Here is a 16,890-nt window from a genome sequence, read left to right as displayed (position 1 = left end):
GGCGGTAGTGGTGTCGCTGTAAAATGTACATTTTTAAACGCAACATTCGGTCATACTGTAGACATACATTAGTTTTTTGTTTATGTTGGGAAATCGTCGGAAAATTCGGCTGTTTTCTATGTGCGCTACCATGAAAAGCTGCTAAAAAGCTAAATATAAAAATCAGCGCAGCGCGCGGCCGTCTGTCGGCGCATTGTTTTGTAAGTGCAGTCAGCAGGCAGCAGCAGCAGTCGTCTATTGGGAAAAAATTATGTGAAGCAGAAGAAACGCAGTTTCAGTTTTTGTGTGTGTATGTGTATGTACATTGTTTTTGTATGTGTATTGTGCAATGAGAAACTGGAAAACCATTATTATTAATGAAAACGCGTGAAATGTGTAAGTGCAATAATGAAACTGCAACCTAGTATTGCTATTGAGATTTTCATGTTTTCTTTGGCTCTGCAATTGCGGGGCCCTTGTTGTTCCCCATCTCTTTCGCAGACAACAACTACAACTACCAACTCCTCCCACTTGTAAGTGTGTGTGTGGTTGTGCGGGGTGCGCATTGAAGAAGGGTGTTTGCGTATGTATGTGTGCGTATGCGTGTGCCTGTTTGTGCGTGCACGATAAAGACTTGTGTATTTGAGGACAATACACGTACATATGTATGTATGTAGATAAATGTCAAAGACGTCGACGCGTAATATGCACACACATTAATAACGCCAAAGGTCAAAAGTTAAGTTGGAAACAGGACCAAGGCGCCGATATGCTATAAGAAGACAGCCAACGGCAGAGCGAGCAAGCGAACGAGAGCGAGCGAGACAGAGAGCGAATGTTGGTGGTGTGAGTGTGAGTGCACTCAATAGGAAACAAAGAGAAGAGCACGAAAAGCAACCGCGACCGGGTGAAAAACCGACGGCTGAAGAGCGGGACGACAAAACAAAAGACTGCTAAAAGCTAAACAACAAAACGAAGCAACAACACCAATAACAATAAATAAAAACAACAACACCAATACTCAAGATATAAAGCGAAAATGTCGGCGGCGGAGCTTGAAGCTGAAAGTTCCGCACAGGAGCAGCATCCACAACAACAACAGCCAGAACAACAACAAAGCGAACACAACACAAGCAACAACAGCACTGCCAATGATGCTGAAGCAACCACATACGATGTTCATGATGTTCATGAGACCAACAACTATAACAACAATAACAACAACAATGCCGAGCAACAGCTGCGGCTTAATAATATGCAACAGCATGCACAGCAGCAGCAACAACAACAGCAATTAGATCAACAGGGTGACTTGGGTGTGGGATTGTCACTGATGCAATCATCACCACCGCCACACAGTTATCGACACTCACGCGCTTATCGGCATTTTAAGAATCCGCCACAGCCGCACATGTGTATTCGGACGACGACAGAGACGGGTGAGGAGCTGTTCATTAATGTGTTGAGCTGGACACGCATTGTAATACCCCAGGAGCCCAGTGATCCAATACCGTTGTATGGCGGCATGCGGGTGAGTGATCGATAACTTTTGACCGATTCTAATGATCGAGAACTATTGATTGATTATCGATTGATAAGAGATTACTAATAATTGAGTATTATTAATCGATAACTAATAATAAAGTTTTATCAATTGATAACTGCTTATCGATAACTTCAACCTATAACGTATTTATTTTTATTGATTTTATTAGGTGCCTCCTGGAAGTCCACGCAGTCCGCCAATTGTATTCGCTGTCATGGCTAATCCGGAGGTGCTCAAGGACTCGGGACGCCACAGCAAGGATCCAGAGGAACGGCGTGCCATGGTTGAGCTCATGTGCGATTTTGTGGAGGCTATGAATCCCGGTGTGAAACTAGTCAGGTGAGCTGGTGTTGTGTTTTGTTTACTAAATATCCCTTCATCAATAATTGTTTCTTGGCACTCTTAGAAACGCCGTCATACTCAAGGATCGCGACATCTCCGGTGAGCTGAAGGATGTCTGGAATGCGGTGCAGGCGCAGCGTGATCGTGAGCGCGAGGAGCAAATGCTGCAGCAACGCCAGCAGCAGCACTATCAAAATATCACCACACAACAAATGTTTCCCAAGTCGCCCGATGCGGCGCGTGCAGGGAGTTCTACTCAATCATCGTCTGGTGCTGAGATCGGTTTACCGCCCGCTTACAATGCGGATCTGATTCCAGTTGAACAACAAGGTAACAATGGCATTACACTGGCCGTCTTTGCTCAACAGCTGGACAACAAGGTGGCCAGCGAGCAGTTGGAGGAGCAACAAGAGCAAACGACGACTGTCAACGAAGCGCAGCCAGCTGGTGAAGGTTGTGCTGACCAAACAGATGCTGGTGGTGGTGTTAATGGCACAAATGGCACAACGCCAACAACCGGTGATAACGGAGAAGCTGCAGAGCAAGAGCCAGAAGGCAAAACGGCCAGCACCGCCAGCAATGGAGGAAGTACAACCACAAATTCATCCACGCCAGCAGCTGCTGTTCAGTCCCCAGCCACGCCTCCAACAACAGCGACGCCCATACCGACGCCGACGCCAATAGCAGCGCCGGCCAAAAAGGAAAAGCTTGGCGGCTTCTTGCCAAACGGTTGCATTTTCCCGCGTTTCAAGAACAACAAGCACAAGGACAAGGACGGGAGCAATCACAAGGAGAGCAAAAGCAAAGAGAAGACGTTGCTCAATGCGCTGAAGAAGAGCAAGGAGAAAAAGGTGGCGCCCAGCGAGCAAACGGCCAGTGAGAAAGCAACAGCGATCAACAATAGCAGCAGTGGCAACAGCGACAATGGCAATAATGGAGGCGCAACCACACAGTACGAGAAGAACTGCATCAATAATCTCGAGTGTGAGGTGCAGAAGCTTGATTTGAATAGCAGCAACAACGACAACAACATGTTCATCAAGCTGAAAGTGGCGCCCAGTGCAACGGCCGCGGCAACTGCGACGGCGGCCAAGTAGAAGATAAGTATGTGTAGAGTAGAGTAGTTCCGATCACAAGTTTGGTAAGTAAGCGAACCGATAACGATACCGATAGGCGCGAAGCATAGAGACGAGAAGTAAAAAAAACTACCCAAAACTAGCACTTCACTAGCACCTAGGCGTATTTAGAGGAGACTCGTATACAAGATTTACATATATATATATACAAGAATACGTTTATATACAGTATACATAGGAGTACATATATGTATGTATACTATATGTACCATATACACAGTTGTATCAGTCAATTTTTGAAGCAAAACAAAATATATATACTATATATCGACAGACTCTCAAATCGAACAAGTAAAAGTTGTGCCATTCTCCAAAAATATACCGACCCAACAAAATACAAGTTTGTGCAAGCAAACCAATTTATATGTCGTCTGGTTATATCCATAGTTTCTCCAGGAATTCTTCCCCCGGCATACGTACGTAAAATGACAAAAAAAGAACAAAAAACAAAGTATTTATATAGTTCAATATTCGTATGTTTCGCATACAGTTTGCCTTATATACAAACCGAGAGAGACAAAAGCAAAAATACAAATTAAATAACGATAACGATAAAAAAAACAAATGAGAAAATACAACACCTTAAATTAGGTCATCTAATCCATGGCAATCGAAACGTAACTCATGCGCCAAATTATCATCAGAATAGAACAGAACTCAGCACTGGACACTGCACCTACTATTGCATCTACTAATAAATAATATGCCTATGCCTATGCCAATGCATACATAGAACTTAACTCTAGAGTCTAGACTACAAACACACACACACTGTCACACTCACACACACACATCTCTGACATGTAACAAAATTCCCTTTGATCAAAAAAGTATTATGCATTTTTCATCCTACCTTCTACACCCTCCTTTAATCGTATGATCTCCAATCGCTTTTGAAGTTGAACTTGGCACAGACTCGTCACACACAACGTAGGCTCTATAAAGTACCTTGTATACCTTGGTATAACTATATATATTATACCGATGGGTATATCTTATAAGACGCTATTTTGTTTTTATTTCAAATATATTTTAACGTTTCCCTATTCGCATCAATTTCACAAAATATTCGAAATTGATTCTAGTATGGAATCTAAACTCTTGAAACTTGAAATCCCTTAGATACTATATTTGTTACGATTACACATTTGTTTATTATTTAAACGTCAGCGAGCTTTCAACTTCAAAGCGCAAAAAACCATTTACGAATATTTACAATTCACATTCAATCACACTCACTCACATCCACACTCGAATAACATTCAGGCTTAGACGTAATAGAACTAAAAAACTCTCAATATTGGACTGATTGAAGCTGCCATATATAGATAACATACATATAGACGGATAACGCATATGTGTGCATTTATGATGTTTGCTTTTCATTTAACATAACGAAATTCAATTGTGATTCATTTGAAAATCAAATATTTTGTGTTTACAACATCGAAAACTATTTTCAACTTTTATTTTGTTTGCAATTGCATTTTTAAATGTACACACACAACAAAAGTATACAAAAACGAAATTATAAATTTTATTATTTAACAAGTAATTAAAGTAAAATTCCCTGCGAAATAAATCCAGCTGAAACTTTGGCAATGCCGAAGTTGAAATACTCTTGCAGACTAAAAAATTTGATGAAATTCCAAGTTTAAATAATATATAAAATTCAGAGAGATTCATTTAACGTTTTATAATAAAAATTGTAAGATAATCATTATATCATAATTTGTATTTTTATCGGAAAAAATAAAATTTATGTTTTTTGACGATATATCTTATGATATAATGATTAACGTTCCGAAAATAAAACTCATAAAATAATCATTATTTTGCAATCAGAAATAAAATTCATAAAATAATAATTATTTCATGATTTGAATTTTTTTAATCAAGGTGAAATATTGGTTTTATCCTTGGAAAAAAAATGATTCTAATTTTTTTATGAAAACTATAAATTAATGATTGATATATTATGAAAAATATAATTATTCGCAGTCCCTGCTAAAATGTGCGATGAAATATATTGCTGCAAGAGTATTTAGCATTTGTTATGTTGAGTTTTATGTAGCGCCTAGAAGCATGCAATACAAAATTTCACATACTCATTTAAGCTGGCCTTCGCCCTTATCTTCCCCCCTTCGACCGCTCCACGCTCCTTAGTGCCATACAAATGGGCACATACAACAAAAACACAAACAAAAAAAAAAAGGAAAAACAACAACACATGCTACAATTTTAAATCAAAAATATAATTATGTATTCGTTTAGTGCGGATTAAATTACGATTAAAGTTACAATTATGATTAAAAAGTTTTATGTGAGTTGAAACTGAAATTAACACAAAAATAATTAACACATAAATGTTAGTTTTAAACTGGTTGTAAGTGAGAGAAGAAATGCTCGTGTAAATTAGTTTAAAATAGGCGCACGACAACCAAGCAACAAGCAGCGAACAGCAAGCAAAAAAACATCAAGTTAAGCGGACAACTCCATCACATTATAATTACGAAATAATTAAAACAATTAACATTTAAGTTCAAGTCTTGCAACTGATGAGCAAAGCGAAAGCAATAATTTTACTTGATTAAAAGCCGCAAAAAAAAAACAAAAATAAGAATCAATTAAAGTAAATAAAGAAAAAGAAGAACAACAAGAACTAAGATGTTAAAATTAACGTGAATGAAAATGAAATTATACAAGTGGGGGGAAAACAAAAGATCGAAAAAAAGAAGGATAACAACCAAACCACATTTTATATATGTAATGTAATAAAGAAAAACACAAAAATAAAGAAGAAAACGTATTTGAGAAATGTAATAGCTGCTGTTTTATTTAATATCATTGAATAAATATTTAGAGTTATATTATTTCTATTTCACATCTAATCTAACACAAACGCTTCCGCTTACTCTTCGTCCTTGTTGTTGACGGCACGAAGACGCTCGAGTTCCTCGCGTTCCGCTTTGTTGCGCAACAGTGGCACATTGTAGTCGAAGGCATAGAAGAAGCCCTTGGGCTCGCCGGTCTCCTCGGGTCCGGGCACATAAGGTTGCTCCTCATGCACATAGCCGCGGGTCTCAGCCTCCGAGGGTTCATAGCGACCCTCGCCAGTCTGATACTCGGCAGCATAGGGATCGGGATTGTGGCCAGCGGCGGCAGCAAGTTCACCCCCACAGCTTGAAGTGCTCCTCCTCAGCCTTGAGCACTGCGGGCGTCTTGGTGGCAGGCTGCTTCAGATAGGCGGGACGATTGTCCTCGACATGGAAGCCAGTGCGATCGGCGTAGTACTTGGCGATAAAGTCGCGTCCATGTGGCTGCACATACTTGTAGGATCCGCTCACGGTGCCAGCCTCATCACGCTTCTCGTTCTTCCCCTGATTCCAGTCCTTGTAGCCATACACATACTGACCGAGTCCATCCTGACCGTGGTACTGATGCGCATCGTAGTGCTCCTCGACATAATCCTCGGGATGCTCAATCACACGACCCATGTACACGAATTCACCCTTCTCGTTGCGTGCCTCGGGCAAAGGATTCTCACCGGTCTTGGGTGCATATTCGATCTCGTTGACGCCACGCAATTGGGCGCTGTTGAGATACTGTTGTGCCTCCTCGGGTGTGATGTTGATCTTGAAAATGTTCTCGGCGCTGGCCAAACTGACCTGCAAAAAGTAGTTGATAAAGAGAAGAAGTGTGGGTGATAAACTACGTCGAATAATTTCGATCTTTTCGATGATGTCATCTGCGCTGCACGTGTAACAAATTTGCACATTGTATCATCTCTGGCAAATACACTCGACTAAGTAATCGCGTATTTGCACTCTGCCAGTCACATTTGACATTTTTACAACCCGGATTTCTAATTGTATACGTCCATAGATCCAAAGCTCGTGTGTTATCCAATCGTTATGCATATCAAAGCTGTCTCTTATTTTATATTTTATTGGTTTTTATTTTGGGTCTACTAACCAGCATCAATGCGGCTAAAACGAAACACTTCATGGCGTATGAAAAACTTGTTTATCACTGAGACGATCTAACAGTTATCGTAGTATGTTATCTCTATATATTGTTCACTGTTCTGCGTTGGGCGGTCGACTAATAACTAAATAACTAACAGCAACGCTTTTATACTAAGTTTTTGCTTAGCAGCTTATTGTTGTCGTTGTTTTCAGATTGTTGTTTTCTTACTGTGTTTTTTTTGTTTTGCATAAAATTAGCGACTGCGCGTTGAATGAAGATGTGCGGCATCAAGCTGTCCGGTTTCTTACTCAGCTTCAATAGCATCTCAGCAGCGTTTTTTCGATTTGAAGTTCAGCAGCTCAAATTCACACTTCTCACGCGTCCAGCAGCATCAGCATCGATCGCATCATTAATTTTATGTATGAGCGTGTATGTGAGCACTCGAATGCTCAATTAGTTATTAAATAATATTTATTTTGATATTTTTTTTCTTCTCATATTTGTTTTTGGTATAGAATATGTATTTCATATTGGCTTTACAGGCACCCGCAAGTGTCTGTCGCAATTTAAGTGGCATTCTGTTGAGCTCAGCGACTGTCAGTTATCTCATAGGTAAGCGTTTCATTTATAATACCCTGTATCAACTTACAGCAATGGGTATAAGTAGCTCACTTATCTGAACTTCCGCTTCTATAAGCCTCTTTACATTTGATGTAAATTGCAGCTGAAACTTCTCTAATTTCAACGGAATTGTTGCACCAATAATGATCGGAAGAATGTTGTTAATTTGTGATCCCCAAAAAAAAGTATATTATATATCAATGATTAACTCCTTCAGAAATTCGCAGTAGTTAAATAAAGTTAATGTTAAAGCTACATTTAAAGTCATCTGCTGCGATTGATAACTATCAGTTTATTAGTTTAAAGTTGAAAGTTGGTCACTTAACAAGTCGAACATTTGACGTAAATTGGAGATGAAGCTTCTCTAATTTCAGCAGGATTGAAAAAATGTTTTTAATTTGTAATCCCCTAAAATAGTGTAATATATTATATTACAATGCTTAACACATTCACATTTTGACAGCAGTCAAATAAAGTTAAAGTTAAAACATATCTGCTGCGATTATTAACAATCAGTTTATTAGTTTAAAGTTGAAAGTAGCTCACTTAGTGAATCGAATTTCCGCTTCTCTAAGCTCTTTGCATTTGACGTAAATTACAGCTATAGCTTCTCTAATTTCAGTGAAATTTTCAATCAAAGAATGTTGTTAACTTGTGATCCCCAAAAAACTTATACTACATAACAACGGTTTATTATTATTATCTGACAGTAGTCAAATAAAGTTGCTCTTAAAAAGTTACCTGCTGTGATTATTAACTATCAGCTTATTAGTTTTGAAGTTTAAACTTTTATACTTTGCCATAATTTTTGACAGTTGAGATGAGACAGATATGAGTTTAAGGTGCCAGCTTGCATATATTAAGCTGATCAAGTGGAATATTAGAGCAAAGATGTTAAGCTGGTTCCCCAAACCAGTCGCTGAAATCAGCAAAAAATTTAATATAATATATATTATGGAATTGGGTAGCAAGTTGTCGTGCTTTCGCTAAACTGCTAAGCTGTGTCCAATCAATGATTTATTTATTATTAAGCATTTTTGAGGTACTTCCATCAATTTGTTTGTGTTTAATTAATGCAAAATTATGTGCTAACTGGGGAGAAGGGGGAGATTTTTAATGCTTAAGTTTCCTGAACGGAAGTTTGCTGTTTTTACTGACATGAGCTGAGCACTTGACGTCTCTGACTTGTGCATAATTAGATGGCTCGCTTCGATGGGTAATCTCAAATCTCTAGATGCGCTATCAAATGTCCGCTTTGGGCGCTTAAATTCCGCAAGTTCGTTGTCTAAGTCTTTCTTTTTTTTTTGTGTAGTTCGTGCAAGGGCCAAACCTTAAAGTGTCCATTTGAACTGCGCAGTTTTCGATTACAAAAATTGCAAAATGATGCTGCCTATTTAAATAATTGTTAAGTTTGCACGACTCGTCGAGAGAGGGATTCATTACAAGTGTTTAAACAAATTTGCCCAGTTCGAACACTATAAAGATTAGTTTAAAAATTCGTTTTAAATCTATTCTTAGCATCGAATGGCGACTTTGTGGCTTTTGCGTTTCGTTCATAGAAATCGATGAGTGCCCGAAAAAGGTTCTAGATAACTTGTATTTGGTCATGATTCACCAACAGGTTAACATATTTTCTGTTCTTCTTGGCAACAACATAATAATCATCATCTGCTAGACTATGATTATTTATTTCTGTTTATTCTCGACTTCTTTTTGTTATTTTATGCATTGAAATCGCCGCTAATGAGATTTTTATATATTATATTTTGGGATTTCTGCAATTTGTGGAATTTACGTCAAAACGATGTGAGAAAAACAACATTGAGAAATGTCGATTGATTTTAAAATGATTTTTGTACTGAAATATTTTGTAAATATGTCGCTGTTCCGATCTTTATTGTTGTTGCCGTCGCTTGAAGATGATGCAAAAGTCTAAATAAAAACGCAGACCTAATTTTCAAGAGCCGGTTTCAACAACAGTTGTATTATTAAATAAATGTTTATTATTATAATGTCGCTTTATCAACTTATTTATGACTAAACACTACACAACAATATGCCGGCAGTGTTCATAAAATACATTAATATTGCTATGAGCAAATTGTTTTGTCTTTTTCTTTAAATTATAAATAGAAATGCAATTTTCAATTCTTGCAAAATATTGTGTTTGTGAGCATACTTTTGTTAGCCAGTGTAAAAGCTGATTTAAATACTGTCTGTAAAGAGGCAATCGACCCTTTGACCGATTTACTATAGCATTTGCTTAATATTCTTTAGCACTTTCACTACATGAACACAACAAGGCGAGTAAATATTACGTATACGCAAATGGCAAATTTTCGTTCGTTCGTTATCTATTGAGAGCAAATGTATAACAGTTAATGTACAAATAGCTCAGACATCAATGCAAATAAGTAACTCAAACAATAAATACGCGCTTGCGAGAGAGCTCGCAGCTCGAAAAGTTGGCCCAGTGCCCAACACAATAAACCGCACTCAAAGTGAGTTACAAGCGCAGTGAAATAAGCGAGACAAAGCTTGGCCAAAAGCAGTGCAATCGCAGTCGACTAACCGTGCAGAGCTGAACACAGTTCACTTTACTTAAACGACAAAAAGTATTTAAAAATCAACTCACTTGTGATGCAGCTCAAAGGGCTGCGACTGCTGTTGCCCTTGTTGCTCTTTGCGACGACGTTGCAAGCCGCCGTCGTGCCTCTGGATGTGACTCTTGGCTCACCTTTGGATATGGAGAAATTTGGTTATCTGGAGCTTAAACCGAATGGCACACTGCTCATGAGCAGCGCACCCAATCAGAATGGCGGCAGCCAGTTGCAGAATCTGTTGATGCTGCGCAGCGTGTTGCAGGCATTGAAGCTGCAACCAAGTGGCGGACAGGGCAAGCTGAATATCAAGATCTATGGCGATGGCGAAGAGCACAAGTTTCCGCCTATAATGGAGAACGTTTTGCAGCGCATACAAACATTCTTCTCCATCTATCGCTACACGGACACAAGTCGTCCGGTGCGCAAGGATGAGCTGACCACAAAAGCGCCGCTGGAGACGATCACGGAAAGCACTACGGAGAAACAGTCACAAGAGAATGAACAAGATAATCTACAGGAGAATGACATTGCAGCCACAGAGCAGCCATTGAAAGATGATGACACTTGGATTACAGTGGGTGAAGATGAGTAGAAAAACATTGCTAGAAATGTATTTCTGACTCAATTTATAGATGAGTAACAAATCTATAAATTTATTTATGTTTCAAAACTGTTCTATTGTGGGCAACACATAAAAAGTAAAGTTAAATTTAAACTTAATAGTTTAATGACATCTTGGCAAAATTTCATGTCAATGTCATTATCAGTAAAATATTTACGTTTGTGTTTACCAAACTACCAAGAGTGCATTATAATTAATTAATTAATTTTAATAATAAATTATTTGCTATTTATTCACCTCAATAAAGGGCTGCTCTGGGGTTTTTCTTCAATTGGGTAACTGTAACAAATGCCTAGACAAAGTTTGGGAGAGAGACAGAGAAACAGACGCTTCTCTTCAAGTTGGGCGCTGCTTATGGCTGGGCACGTCGGCATGCCTCGGCGGTCTTCTGCTTAGTATGCAATGTCGCGTTCGAAATGCGATTTATGTTCACCTCTCGATGATATGTGCAATATTTTTTATGCTGCGTGGAATTTCTGGGACGCGCTTATGGAGTTGCTGCTTTATGTTATGGACATTGCATAATGTCGCCCAGCATGTGGTTGACCAACTTTAACAACGCATGGCTACTATTTGCAGTTCTACAAGTTCTTAAGTGATCAATTCTGTATTATTGTTATTTGTTTATGTTACATCTTCGAGTTGATTGAGTCAATTTTGCTACGCTTGTTGCCTAAGTCTTTCGATTCCAAAAGGTCATTATAATTTTCTGCGGTTGGTTCTTTAAAATAACAAAATATTTGTCTTCTATTCAAATGTACTATAAAATATTAAAGAAGGAATATAAAGATAAATTTAGGAGGTTTAAGTAGCGCGTGACAAAATTTTGAAACCAACTCAGATTGCGTGGGACTTACTATATTGAGAGTATTTCTCTCCAACTAAAAAAATTCTAGACCGACAGTCATGCCAGTTGATGACAAGATTTATGCTTGTAAACTATGTAAATCGTTTTTCAAAATTGTTGCTCCAAAGTTGTCAGTGATTTATGTCTTTGTTCTGCCAATTCTTGACCAAGTTCGTTGCCTAAATCTTTCGAATTAATGTAATCAGCTCAGAAATTAAACGCTTACACTCGATGTACATTTTACATTCACTTTTTTTTATTGTTCTGTTTTACATTTGCAATTGTTATGGTTATGAATATAATGAATGATGATGAATGATGCTTATGAACGTTGTTTGTATGATGTTTTATGAATGAACGTATATGTAGATGCGTGTTGCATGTTGTTGCTTTATTTGTATACTTTTTGCGAGATTTTCGTGTTTGTTTTGTTTGTTAATTAATGCGTGTGTGTGTGTGTGTTGGAAAATGCTGAAAAAAAATTATTGCTCTGACTGTGTTAGTAACTAAATGTATTATTTAACCCACGGCCTGGCTGTGGCCAAGGCACGAAATGCAGTTTGCAGTTTGTAGAGTACCAAAGTTGCCCATATAGTTAATATATACGTTTGTGTGTGTGTGTTTATGAGTGATGATGATTTGTGTTTGTGTGAGTGAGTGATTTCAGTTCAGTTTGGCCTAAGCCTCTGGCGCTGCTTTGATGGCAATGGCACTGTCAATCTCCGGTTGAGCCTCAGCTGGCTGGATGGCCAACGCCTCCGCTTGGGTCTCAACAATCGCCTCGGGAATGGTGATGGCCTTCAGCGGCGATGCGGGCTGTTCCTCCAGTGGCTTGGTGGCTGCAGAAATTAAAATTAAATTAAATTATTTGCCTAATCTCCCATAATATCTTTCTTAGAGAAAACAATTGAAAAAATAAAAGCAAAACAGTGCGGTATTATTCTTAAAAGTTACCAAATAATTCGCTGAAATACTAAGTTATACCGAAGGCCATATTTTGTATATCGTTAAAGTACTACATTCGAAATATACCTTAGAGGTAAAAATATGCCAGATTATGTCATATATTTTATAGTCTTTAATATCTAGGTGGCATACAGAAGGATTTGGCTAAATCGTTTTGGCTGTTGACGCTGATCAAGAATATGCAATATACTTTATGGGGTTGGAGATGACTCCTTTATTTACCTCTACTATTTACATACATTCTACTACTCTATAGGTAGGGCTCGCATCAAAAACAATATACAATTTCTTAATAAAAACAAATTTATGTATTATGTGTTAAACACAAAAGAATTTGCCCCTACTTTTAAATAGGTTTTAATTTCCAAATTGTGTAAAAATTTTTTGTGGAAAAAAATGTAAAGAAAAATCAAAATATTTCATCATAATTATTTCTAATAAATTCTTTTGTAATGGTATTAACTCAATCTAATATAGTTTGAAGTAATAAATATTTTAGAAATTAAACAGGAATTATTCGTAGTATATTCTTTCATCAATAATCATTAATACTTTTAATACTTTTTGTATTACCACTATTGCCAAGCCCTTTAAAGTTTGTTATGCAATTGTTTTGACTACTTACGCTCCTCCTTGATGGGCTCCGGAATTGCTTCCTTGGGTGCTTCCTTCAGGGTCTCCTTGAGGGCTTCCTTGGGGATCTCAGCGCTAATCAACTCTGGTTTGATGGCATTGCTCTCCTCCAGCTGGCGTGCAGCAATCTCTGGCTTCGACTCACTTGCGGGCTCAGCGGCAGCAGCCGGAATGATGGTCTGTGCCAGCTGCTCCAGCGGCTGCTCTGGGGACTCGGGCAACTTCTGCTCCTTAAGCAGAGGCTGAGCCTCGGGCAGTTCTGGGGCCAATGGTGCGGCAGCTGGAGCGGCAGGAGCGATAGGCGCAGCTGCTTCCAAAGCAGCAGCTTCGGGTTTCTGCTCGATGGCCTGCAGTGGAGCCTCCTCAGGCTGGATGCTGCGTGCACGAATGGCGGAGATGGGCCAGGTGTAGACGGGGCCATGGACGACATCGACAACAGGCGTGTGATACACCTGAGGCAGGCTGTAGAAGTGACGCGCCTCGGCGGCAGCAATCAATGGTTGCGTGTTGGCTGGCGTCTCAATCAGTTCAATCTTCTCGCTCTTCTGGGCCTGCAGCTCCTCCTTGGCATTGTTGCTGGGGAAGAATCCAGGGAAGAAACCAGCGCCAGTGGCAGCAGCGGCGGCAGCAGCTTCAGTGAATTGTCCGGTGGCGATTTGAATGTTTTGCGCAGCCTGCTGTTGGATCTCGTTGATGTTGCTGGGAATACCCTCGATCTGTTTGCCCTCCGGTGCCTGATAAGGACTGCGAGCACGGCCAGTGCCAACAGCATCGCTCTGCACGGCAGCAACATTGGGCACCACCGAAGCAGCTGTGCCAGCGGGCACATACACAATGGTCTCCTCATGATGGGGGCCCGAGACACGTGCCAAGGGCGACAGGCCGTGGACATAGCGCACCGCTGGCTCCAGATGCACCTGCGCCTGCGGTGTCACAATCACAATGTGCTGCGCCGGCTCCACCACAGGTTGCAGTGGCTTCGCTTGGCTGCCCACGGCAGCCAGCAGGCAGAACAACGCTAGGATGAACATCTTCCTAAGAGGAGACAAATGGATGGAGCGAGAGAGAGAGAGAGAGACTTCGTAACGATTGCTTCGCAAACTGGTTGAGACTTGAGCTATTTATAGGCTCTACATGACCAAAGTCCATTCTAAATTTAACATTATTAATGCAAGAGTGTGTGTGTTGTGACCACAGGATGCGCACTATTAACCGGTTTGTGCCATTTGATTGGCTCGCCGCGGACAAAACCACTTCTAGTGTACATACCTATTAAGTACTTGCAACTTGCAAACTTACAACTTGCGACTTGTAACTTGCAACCTGGGGGCAATGCAGCTATGATTATAAGCCACTCTTCATGGCCAACTCTTTTTGATTGCTCTACCATTCTACGGCTAATAACTGGTTTGTGCTTCAAAGAAGTGGAAAAAGGTTCTGTTTCTGTTCTTTCTGCTGCTGATCATATCTCTGAGGGCATTAAATTGCCCTCCTCCCTCCAGCGACTTTTCAAGCTCTACTCACTCTTGGCGAATTTTTCCATAAATAATACGCTTGAGACTCGCAAAAGGGTAAAATAATGTTTTGTCTATGCAATTAAAAACCATTTACGTACAACTGTCAAGACTTCTTTACAACATGACAACTTTTTGTAGCAAAATAAAAACCAGCTTTGCCAAATATGAAGTGAACTTTTTTTTACAAATATTTAAATCTCTGTTAATAAATTATAAATTTAGTTGAAATTTCTAATAAACACTTTCTAACATCATACTTAAATCTGTTTAGTTTTATTGTTTAAAATGGCATGTAATGCTTACTAAGTAGTTTGGGTCAGTTTAACAATCAAACAAAAACTATCTTACTATATCTTTAAACTCATTTTTATTCCATTATCAGTCATGAGTTCAAATATTATATTCATCTAGTTACAATTCTCATCTAACTACGTAATATTCAGCATAAAAGTGAAAAATGATCGATTCTAAATGAAATTTCTTTTGCTATTCAAAATGAATTGCAATCTTGACTAAATAGTTTGGATCAGATTTAAATTCAAGCGTTCTCTTATTTAACTACGATTTAAACCTAGAGCTCTAATATTTTATTTCCTTAGTCGTATTTTCGATATTCTATTTTCTATTAAAATATTTAAATCTTAACTACGGCATAATATGATGCTGAAAAAATTTGGATCAACATTCAAGCTAAATCATATCTAATCATCCTTGAGCTCTAAAATTTTATTCAATTACTCGAAATTTCTATTACGCATTTTCCGGTGAAATATTTTTGTCTGCTTGATTCAGCGAATAACTATGTTATAATATGCTAATGAAATAGTTTAAGAGTGAAAAATATTTGTCATTTTCTATTAGCTAAAAAAATACTTACGAAAAAAAATCTAAATGCCAAGGCCACAACTATTGCCTAACGTTGAAAGTTAGCATTTCTTTATTATATAATTCACTTAATCTCAACTAATTCCTAGAAATTTTTTAACTTTTAATTTCTTTTCAGTTAATCAGCCATTTCTCTCAGTGCGAATTTTATGATCACGATAATAACATTTGCAAAGAGAACGTAATATTTAACGCTCTATGCGACATTTGCTCTATTTTACTGCTTTTGCTTTGATTGATTCTGTGAAAACATGCTTTTATGGTGGTTGCCTAAAACTGTCAAAAAACTTGTGAATTAAGAATTTGCTTTTATGAACAAAGCTAGCTACTATAAAACTAAATTTACGTGCACGCTTTGCAAGTGACAAAATTTTTATGTTGCTATCAACTTTGGTCATAATTCTGAATCTTAAATTCTGAGATAATTTTTATCTACTTAATTGTAGCGAATCATAATGAAACTGCTTCCAGATTATCATATAAACAATACAATAATTATTATTTTGTTGGTCAAGATTAATGGCCACAAAAAATATATCTAGATCTAAAAACACGTTTCCTATGCTACTTATCTCTGTGGTAAATTAATGAGCGCATAAAAAAAGATTTAACATGTAGCTGAGATCTAATTTTCGCTTTTCTAAGCTAAGTAATGACCCTTCTACGCCTACTGTGCCAAATTCATGGCCAAAAGAACTTTCTAAAAAGTGGTTAAGAGATTAAAAAACTTACCTTTTAACAGCTGCTGCTTAGTGACTTCGATGTGCTACTGTTCTCAGTTTAGGACACTTTCAACACCGCACTTAAATCCGCAACGCAAAGAAAAACTTTGAAAATGATCACACGAGAGATACGATGACTGTTTTTGTTTTTGTACTTTTAGTGGCTGTTTTGTGTAATGCAAGTAATGGGGTCTATGGAGTCAGTCTTCGGTCTTCAGTCTTCAGCAGTGTTGACACGGCGACCACTTCAAGGAAACTGGTGGCCAATGCAGACAGCGATGGGCCTTTTATAATGTGTGCAGAGCTGCCTCGCAACTGACCTAGCGCAAGAACAAAGAAATGAAAGAACCAGAAGAACAAGCTGCAAGCAACAATAACAACAAAAACAACAACGATGACGACGACAAAGACAGCAACAATGTTGAAAATGTGCAGCTTCCAGCAGGATAGTTAAGAGAAGAGAGGAAGAGAGGCAAATACTAGATAGCCAAAAGGAGCACAC

The 16,890-nt window shown here is 38.6% G+C and overlaps 4 protein-coding genes across 4 annotated transcripts; 2 read left to right on the top strand and 2 right to left on the bottom strand.

Moving 5' to 3' along the window:
- The first annotated feature begins 28 nt into the window (after nt 1–28).
- On the top strand, nt 29–5,620 carry LOC132789108 (uncharacterized). Its single transcript, XM_060796885.1, has 4 exons — nt 29–375; nt 481–1,510; nt 1,695–1,864; nt 1,932–5,620. The coding sequence occupies exons 2-4, from the start codon at nt 1,019–1,021 to the stop codon at nt 2,962–2,964; spliced, it is 1,695 nt and encodes a 564-aa protein (XP_060652868.1). The 5' UTR covers nt 29–375; nt 481–1,018; the 3' UTR covers nt 2,965–5,620.
- A 192-nt stretch (nt 5,621–5,812) lies between these two features.
- On the bottom strand, nt 5,813–7,121 carry LOC132789115 (uncharacterized). Its single transcript, XM_060796897.1, is given in 3 exon segments — nt 5,813–6,178; nt 6,180–6,671; nt 6,979–7,121. Coding segments are annotated over 3 exon segments (789 nt in total). The 5' UTR covers nt 7,012–7,121; the 3' UTR covers nt 5,813–5,914.
- A 2,913-nt stretch (nt 7,122–10,034) lies between these two features.
- On the top strand, nt 10,035–11,051 carry LOC132789117 (uncharacterized). Its single transcript, XM_060796899.1, has one exon. The coding sequence runs from the start codon at nt 10,234–10,236 to the stop codon at nt 10,786–10,788; it is 555 nt and encodes a 184-aa protein (XP_060652882.1). The 5' UTR covers nt 10,035–10,233; the 3' UTR covers nt 10,789–11,051.
- An 848-nt stretch (nt 11,052–11,899) lies between these two features.
- LOC132790534 (calphotin) lies at nt 11,900–16,637 on the bottom strand. Its single transcript, XM_060799091.1, has 3 exons — nt 16,399–16,637; nt 13,257–14,299; nt 11,900–12,504 (listed from the first exon to the last, which is right to left on the bottom strand). The coding sequence occupies exons 2-3, from the start codon at nt 14,293–14,295 to the stop codon at nt 12,344–12,346; spliced, it is 1,200 nt and encodes a 399-aa protein (XP_060655074.1). The 5' UTR covers nt 14,296–14,299; nt 16,399–16,637; the 3' UTR covers nt 11,900–12,343.
- Nucleotides 16,638–16,890: the final 253 nt, after the last annotated feature.

The sequence above is a fragment of the Drosophila nasuta genome, chromosome 3, assembly GCF_023558535.2.
Source record: "Drosophila nasuta strain 15112-1781.00 chromosome 3, ASM2355853v1, whole genome shotgun sequence".
In the NCBI taxonomy this organism is placed as follows: Eukaryota; Metazoa; Arthropoda; class Insecta; order Diptera; family Drosophilidae; genus Drosophila; species Drosophila nasuta.
This window is presented reverse-complemented; position numbering and strand designations above follow the sequence as displayed.